The 8,519-nt window shown below is 39.1% G+C and overlaps 1 protein-coding gene across 9 annotated transcripts in view; it reads right to left on the bottom strand.

The window, feature by feature from the left end:
• Positions 1–619: 619 nt before the first annotated feature.
• ZNF202 (zinc finger protein 202) overlaps positions 620–8,519 on the bottom strand; it is a 29,325-nt gene continuing 21,425 nt past the window's right edge. For all 9 annotated transcript variants that reach the window (XM_007494605.3, XM_007494603.3, XM_056794184.1 and 6 more), the window contains 3 exons: positions 4,798–4,927; positions 4,001–4,123; positions 620–3,619 (listed from right to left, as the gene is read on the bottom strand). In XM_007494605.3, coding sequence (XP_007494667.1) covers positions 2,568–3,619; positions 4,001–4,123; positions 4,798–4,927 — 1,305 coding nt within the window. In that variant the 3' untranslated portion in view covers positions 620–2,567. The remainder of the gene's footprint in view (positions 3,620–4,000; positions 4,124–4,797; positions 4,928–8,519) is intronic.

Below are 8,519 nucleotides of genomic sequence, written 5' to 3'. Positions count from 1 at the left end.
GCTTTCTTGCAATGCAACGGGTTCCCTCTCAATGGAAGTTTTCAGCTGGATGCTGGGTGCCCACTTAAGAAGATATGCCCTCTGTTAGAAGAAGCAATAGATTAAGTGATGCTTGAAGTTTCTTGTAGTTCTGATTTCATGGTCCAATTTTTCATTTTCTTGCCCAAGTTATATTACTTTTCACTCTATTTTTTATGCTGAAAATGTCTCCAATTTTGTTTGTATCTCATTGTGTTAACTGGTTACCCTTTAGTGTTGTGTGTGTGTGGGGGGGGGTTGGCTTTTATTTTAGCAGAGATATACTTTTGCCCCAGGAGCCTTCCTCAAGGCTCAAATTACAAATTCTCCCCCACCTTGGCCCATAGACACCACCACCACCAAAAACCTGGGTCTATAGGATGATAACAGCAAGAAACCTAACTCCTATTAACTCTGTGGCTATTATGAAAGCTCTATAGGATCTTAAAGTCCTCTATTCTGGGCTCTGCTTTATGTCATTGTCTGACCTTGGGCAAGTCACTTCAATTCTCTGGGTCTCAGCTTCTTCACATGGGAAATTCTAACATTGGAGTTGATGATCTATGCAGTTCCTTTCCAGCTCTAAATTTCCAACTTCATGAAATAGGATTAAAATTTTTTTATTTCCTCCAGTCATACCTTAGAGAAGTTTTGCCAGTGATCTCTTCAGAAATCTTTATTATTGGTACAGTACAGATTTCAAGGATTTCTTCATTCCCAGGGATCTCTAGAATGTATCTCCTGTGAATGGGGAAAGAGCATCCTTCTGTACATGGCCATCTTCCTGAAAGCCCTCTTTCCCCAAAGGGTTGGGATTGTATCCTGCTCACTCACATTTAAGTCACTTCTACTCCGGGCACTTATGAATGAGCCACGTCAGTATTCAAAAGCAAATTGACAAGTCCTGGGAATCTAAGAAAGTTCAAGAATTCACATGACAGAGGCCTGAGAGATGAATGAAAGTCCCTTTATGAGGAGGGAGCAGGTTTATATATAGGTGTTTCATAAGGATGGAGAGGCTGATATAATCAACCCATTTTATCACCTCTAGGGCAGAAAGATCTATCAGTATAGCACAGGTGGCACAGGAGAGCAGAGTAAGCCAGGTATTGAATAGAGGGTCTTCTTCCCCCTCATGCTTTCATGCCCAGCCTTTGTGTTCCAATATTAGGAAAAAGTTCCTCATCTCTACCATACCCACATTGGATCAGCTTGGGTCTATGAGTTGCTGTGGCAACTAGCCTTGTTTCCATAGTAACCATCATTCGGCAACAAGAGATCTTGGGAGCACTGAGAGACTGCTATTGTTTTGTCAATAACATAAAAATGGAGTTGATACAAAATAAAGAGGAAAAAAAGAAACTCACAAATGCAATTAAAACCAACCACTCTCACAGGAGATCTCATTGTTTCATGGTACTGGCTAGAGATGTTGAGGAAATGTGAGAATGTCTGAAATTTTTTCCTGAAATGATACAATATATTGGGAACAAGTTGTTGGTAGATAACCTCACCCCAAGTTGCTTTGTATAGACACCTCAGAAAGGCTAGGGCTTTTCCCCCCCTTAATGATTTTGTGAGTTCACTCTTAGTTCTTCACTTGGTAGATGTGAACTACTCTGAACTCTGTGAACCCTGACATTCCAGTTAAGATAACTTTAGTACCGTGGTGCTTTTCTAAACGATTATTACTCTTGAATTCCCATAAAATCTAAAAGGGAGTAGGAGGAAAAGATGGGAAGTTACAAATTTTAGTTTAAATCCTAATTGTTTTACTTATTCCCCCACCTCACTTTGTGTAGTAGAAGTATTTCCTGGGACAGAACCAGAAGAACCTGATGGAAAAGGAAGGCAGCTAAGAGTGTGAACAGGTGGCAACAGAGAGAGAACTTGAGGGAAAAGAAAGGCCATCATTGGTAAGAGGCCTCCTTCTCAGCTCCATCTTACCACTGCTTACCATATTGGCAACTGGGAAGGGAGAAGTCACAAAGGGTTTCAAACAATAAAACTTGAGGGTCTGTTTGGAAAGAACAGAATTCTCTGCCATTCCACCCTGTACCATCAAAGGAAAGTGCACTGACAATGTTCTCCACTTTGAGATGTGGTAAGTGAATCACAAAAAAGGACATGGGATCTATTTGTTCAAGGTCATCCAGTGAATCTGTGGCAAAGTCAAAGGGCCCTACATATCCTGTCTCCGTCAGGGCTGTCTGCTGCCACACAGAGGCCCAGTAAACCTGTGGCTCATTTTATTTACTCAAGGAAGCCAAGATATATTTAGAGACACCACAGCCTCTCCTGGGAAGGTATCTTAACCACATCTCCTTAGCACTCTCTCACTCTCCTAACTTATCCCCAAAAACTTATTCCTGTCTCAATGGAGAAGCCCTACTGGGGCAGAAGAGTAGGAAAAAAATGTTCCCCCAAAGGCAACAAAGACAATTGAGAGCATGTGCACAATAACACAAAGAGAGGCAAGGCAAGGTCTGGGTTGCTCATTGAGCCTCCTTGTAAGAAGCTCAAATTTCAAGATGATAGAAAGGCTTTTTTCATAGCCCATCCTCAGTTTGGGAATCTTTTCTGAATTCAGCTTTCTCTGTACTTGGGTCCTGTGAGAGAGTCTTTTCTGAATGGGTCCTCTGATGCCTGATCAAGTGGTATCCTCTCCCAAAGCTTTTTCCACAGGTGGGGCATGTGTATGGCTTCTCGCCAGTATGTGTTCTCTGATGCCTGACAAGATGGTCCCTCCGACTGAAACTTTTCCCACACTCACTGCACCTGCAGGATCGTACCGATGCGTGTCCTCGAAGGTGCTTGGCAAATGCTGCACTGTGGCTGAAGCCCCTCCCACACTCATTACAGAGGAAGAGCTCCTCAGATGAATGGGTTTTCCGGTGAGCCAGATACCGCCTATGGTCTGTGAAGTCCTCCCCGCACTCCCCACACAAATAGGGTTTACCTCCCAAGTGGATTCTTTGGTGTGTTGTGAGGACAGACTTCTGGCTAAAACTCTTCCCACAAATGCTACAGAAGAAGGGTTTCTCTCCTGTATGTGTTCTACGATGTCTGACAAGGTCAGAGGTCCAGCGAAAGTGTTTCCCACATGTTTCACATCTATAAGGTTTCTCAGTTTGTGGGATTATCTCATGTTGCAGTGACTGGGAGATTTCATCAAATCTGTCCCTATTATGAGGAAATGTAAATGGTCCTTGCAATTTGTGGATCTTCTGATGCCTGACAAGGTGGGAGCTCCGAGTATAACTTTTCCCACAATCAGAACATTTATAAGGCTTCTCTCCTGTATGGGTTCTGAGATGCCTAATAAGGTGGGAGTTGCAACTGAAGGTTTTTCTACACACAGGACATTCATGAGGTCTCCCTAATAGTGGATGGAACTGTAGATTCTCTTGAAGGCTCGTGAAATTATGCGTTGGAGAAAAACTTGTACTCAATCTTCTTTCACTAGGACTACTTGGCTCATCTTCAAAGAGTAGTTCCAAATCAATATTCTGAGGAATTTCTGGACTTCCCAAAATAGTTCTCTGTACATCCTCAATATTGACTTCTTGTTCAAGAAATTCCTCATCTTCACTCCTATCTCCTATGAAGATAAATGACAAGAGAAAATGGAGAATCAGACACAGCGAGTAATGTTTTCCTCACAATGAGGAAAAAGACAAAATAAACCTGGAGGGAAGGATCCTCCAGAGGATCCAGGTCATATTCTATATCCCCGAGAAGGCTAGAAATTGGGGAGAGACCTATGGACAGGAGGGGAGATAAGGAAGAATGTTACCTTATGACCAAGCTCCATAAGGAAAGGCTAGGAAGAGTAGGGTTCCCTCTTTGTGAGTATAGACTCAACCACAGCTATCAATAGCTGCTACTATTTCAAATGAACACTGAGGGAAAGCTGCTCTGGAATGGGTAAACACTGAGGTAACTCCTAGATGGTCACTGAAGATAAGATCTTATTCCTTACCCGTATAGGTAAAACTCAGGATCTCTGTTTCTTCAGGATCTTGGGGATATTCCAAATCTGGGACCCAAGATTCTTCCTCCTCTTCAACCTGGGAGATTTCCTCTAGTCTGGGGATTGGAAATGCTAGTCAAGGGAAGGAAATAAGAATATTGTGAAGGTTCAATATGTTCAATGCTGCATTCAGTAGACAGCTAAGATTTAGAAGTTGTTGAAAAATTAGCTAAGCTTTGGGTACTAAAACTAAATCCTCAGTCCCTCTAGCTTAATATTCACATAAGTACTATGCATCTTTTGTCTGATTTATTCCAAGCACTCCTCTCCAATCCAATCACAAACCACTTCTGAGAGTGCTTTCCTTTATCAGTGATAAGTAACTTCTCTAGATTTCACTGCACCTATTGCCAAGTTCATAGGATAAATGTGAAAGTCAATACTACTTTGCTCTCATCCCATTTCTCCTTTTTGACTTTTGATGATCATTTTCCCACCTCAAACTTTTGTCTTTCACTCTTCATATTATTCTTCCCTCCAACCCAAGAGGCTCCTGATCTCTGTTCTAGCCACTGACCTACTCAATTGTGGGGTTGAAGATTTTAGACCTAGGAATCAAAGAGTTGGAGTTCAGATTTTGGTTCTTCTATTTACTACCTGTTTAACTCTAAGCAGGTCAGTCTTTTGGGGCCTAATTTTCTCTATAAATTGTACAAGGAAGATGGGACTAGATGAAGCTACAGAGCACAGAACTATATGGATTAGAAATGCCTTGAAATCCACTCCCAGGGGAAATGTGTCCTTACTTAGGGAGACTACAATTCCACAATCCTCCTGTAAGACATATTCTCCATAAAATTCTTTCTGAGTTGGATCCAGGTCACCCCATTGCTCCTGGGAGAAGGACAGAGTCACATCCTTGAAAGTTGCAAGTCCCTGAAACAAGAAGAAATTTTATTCAGTACCTGATGCTTCAGGAACAAGCCCACACTTTGGTTCCGAAATGAGAGGCAGCAACAACTACTGTGAAGGCAGGCTCCTGGGGAAGAGGAATAGGACCTTGCTTCACTTCAACTGATCTGCTCAAAGCAGAAGTTGACAAATTCTTAATTGCCATTATACTTTAGTTCAAAGGACAGAGGAAGCAAATATGACATATTTGCTATCCTGGAACTGATTCTGACCAAAAGGAGGCATTGGCTGCTAAAGTAGAAATGATAGGGATATTATTTCTGGGTAAGAGACCTTGATCTTGGAATTTGTGAGAGGAAAAATTCAGGCATAGTCAGATACACACTCTAGATTTTGGAATAGTGAACTTCAAGGAGTTCAGAGGAAGAATACGTAGGATTTCATGGCCTAAAATTTACAGGTGAAGTCAAAGAAGAATAGGAAGCTATGAGATCACTAGACCATAGATTTAAAGCCAGAAAGGAACTCAGAGGCTAAACCCCTTCATTATATAAATGGGGAAAATGAGGGTCAGGGAGGATAAATGGCTTGCCTAAGGTTACAAAGGTAGTAAACATCCAAAAATAAAATTCAAACCCATGTCCTCTGACTCCAGAGCCATTGCTCTTTTGGTTATATCATGATGTTTCCTAAGTTCTCAATAAAGTAATTCTAATGATGCAAAGAGATTATGAAGAAAAAGGAGAGAGGGAACTGTCTAAAGATGATGAAGTAGATGAACAAGAGAACTCACCTAAGAATTTTTAAAAAACCAGATACACAATAAAGTAAAGGAAAATCATCAAGAATAAGAATAGCACAGGCAAGTAAAAAAGTGGGGAATGGCAAGCTTTGGACAAATATTCCTCAGGATGCATAAGAAGTTTAGACAACAGAAAGAAGGCAGAATTCTTCTTACTTTGATAGTCTTCAGTGCCAAGGTGAATGGCATTAGGATCATATAATAGTAGGTCAGACCTAAAAGGTTAACAAAGAATTGAAACCTAATGTAAATAAATAAATGATAAGAGACAACCTAGTTGCTTTTCATTAATTCCAAGGCATGAAGACCAGGAAAATGACACTATGTCACAAGAATTGGCACATAGGTGATGGTTGGGCCACCATCAGTAACTTTTCAAAGATAAATCAGAATGTAAGAGGTGTCATAAGACTGGAGTAGAGTACTACTCACTTTTGAAACAGGAAAAACAATGGAATAGTCAGTCTATATGCCAGTTAACTTGACTTTAATTTCTGGCAAAACTACAGGATGTATCATTAAAAAGATTGTGAGCATTAGAAAATAATCATCATGAAAAGCCAGAATAGCTTCATTTGTAACAGGTTATGACAGATTAACTCTTAGTGTTATTATTAATTTTAATTAATTAAAGCAGCTTTAATTAATTAAAATAATTAGTTTTCTTTTTAATGGGTTAGTAGATATGGGGAATGCCAGAGACATTAACAAATACTTTGTGGAAATCAAGGAAGAGCAAATTTCTCCTTCTATTCTTATGGATGGTTAGAGAAGATATGGAATAGGTGAGAACACAGATAGGGTTAGGCCCAAAGAGTAGTGATTAAGGTTAACTTGGAAGGCATTTCTAATGGTGTGTCACAGAGATTAGTTCTTGGACTGGAATTGTTCAACGCAGAAAAAATGTTTATCATCTCTGCAAATTACACAAATGTAGGATAGCAAACACACTGAATAATAGATTCAAGCTTCAAAAAGATCTGGCCAGGCTAGAATGATGAACTAAATCTAGTAAAATAAAATTTTATATGTATGAATAAAAACAAAGTCCTATGGAGAGGTTAATAAATCAACTTCACAAGCATAGGATGGGAAAAGAGAAGGCTGGATTAAGAGTTCTGAAAAATACCTGGGATTGAGAGGACAAGAGGATAACATGACATGAAAGCCAAAAATGCTAGCAGAGTCTTAGGATACAGAAGAAAAAAAAAAGTACAAAGTCCTTAACTGAGGAGCTGATCTCCTTGTATTCTATCCTTTTTGCCTCAATTTGGAGTACTACATTTATTTCATTGAGAATGACAAACTGAATCGATTCAGAATAAGATGAGCATGATAATGAAATGACTTCTAACAAGGCCATGCAAGAATAGGAGGTTTGTTGGCTTAAAAAATGGAAAAATAGTTGGTATATGAATGCTATCTTCAAACATTTGATAGGATGTCATGTGGAAACAGGGTTGGAGTTTCTTGCTGGGCCCTACTAGGGGGCAATTTCAAAGGAGGATTTTGGCTGAGTCCAAGAAAACACTTCCTAACATTTAGAGCTCTCCAAAGTGGAACAGGCAGTTCAGGAAATAGTGATGTTCCCCTTAGTGCAACTCTTGAAGGAGATTTTGGTCAGGAATGTTTCCACTTGACCTCTGAACTTCCTTCTAACTCAGAGGTTCTATGATGCTCCACACTGAATTTGTTCCTGTCCTGTTTTCCTTTATGGAATACTTTTTTCAATTTTCCCATTCAAAACCAATTCATGTTTTTCTCCCTTTTTTTAATCACACCTTGGATGGAAACATAACTCTATGGTAAAGGTATTGTAAAAAAACTAATCCATACATAAAGTTTGCAATCATTTGTTATTATTTTCATTTGTTCAAAAATAAACACTTAAAAATGTCTACTGGGTACAGAATATGGAGTTAGGAGCTGAAGAAAAAGATACCTATTATCTCCAATCTTAAGGGGATAGGAAGAGAAGACAGATATATAAAAAACTATAATATAAAAGACATGCATAAAAGGAATAAACAATGCTATGAAAATTCTGAGACAAAGTACATTAGGAGTGGGAATGTTATTGAAGGAATGGAAGAAATTGTGAAGATGACATTTGGGTTAAGTTTTGCCTGATAAATAGAGAAGTTCTAAGTATAGAGTATAGGCAAGTATAGGGAAGGGGTATATTCCAGGAATTGGGGGAGCAAAAGTACAGTAGCAGTTGAGAGCAGAATATGTACAAGGGAATATGCCTTGTCCATACTTTTATTCTTATATATTTTATTTTAGTACCCACAAAAACTAAATAGAAGCTCTCCTTAAGCAGAAATTGTGTTTCTCATTTCTTGTGTGACTACCCCTATGCCTTGGAGTTGGAATATTGTATAAATGTTACAGAATGACCAGTGTGAGCAGTTCAGTGGGAAAGCAAGGAATTGCCTAATTATGGAAAAACTTCATTTGATCCAATTCCAATGGTGGTACATAAAACCTCCTTCATGTGACCCAAACATTCTTAAAAATCTAATTCTATAATCTAATTCTATACTGCAGGTTTTCTGTATGTTAAAAATGTATGTTTAAATTTAGTCAAATTTTTAAAAAATCAAGCAATTCCCCAATTGACAAATGGTTAAGGGATATGAATAGGCAGTTCTCAGATGAAGAAATCAAAACTATCAATAGGCATATGAAAAAGTGTTCTAAATCCCTCCTAATTAGATAAATGCAAATAAAAACAACTCTGGGCTTTAAAAGAATGCCTGCCCTTTGATCCAGCCACACCACTGTTAGGTATGTACCCCAAAGGAATAATAA

This window comes from Monodelphis domestica, chromosome 4, assembly GCF_027887165.1.
Source record: "Monodelphis domestica isolate mMonDom1 chromosome 4, mMonDom1.pri, whole genome shotgun sequence".
Taxonomy (NCBI): Eukaryota; Metazoa; Chordata; class Mammalia; order Didelphimorphia; family Didelphidae; genus Monodelphis; species Monodelphis domestica.
The sequence above is the reverse complement of the archived record's forward strand: the minus strand, read 5'-3'. Positions and strand labels throughout refer to the sequence as shown.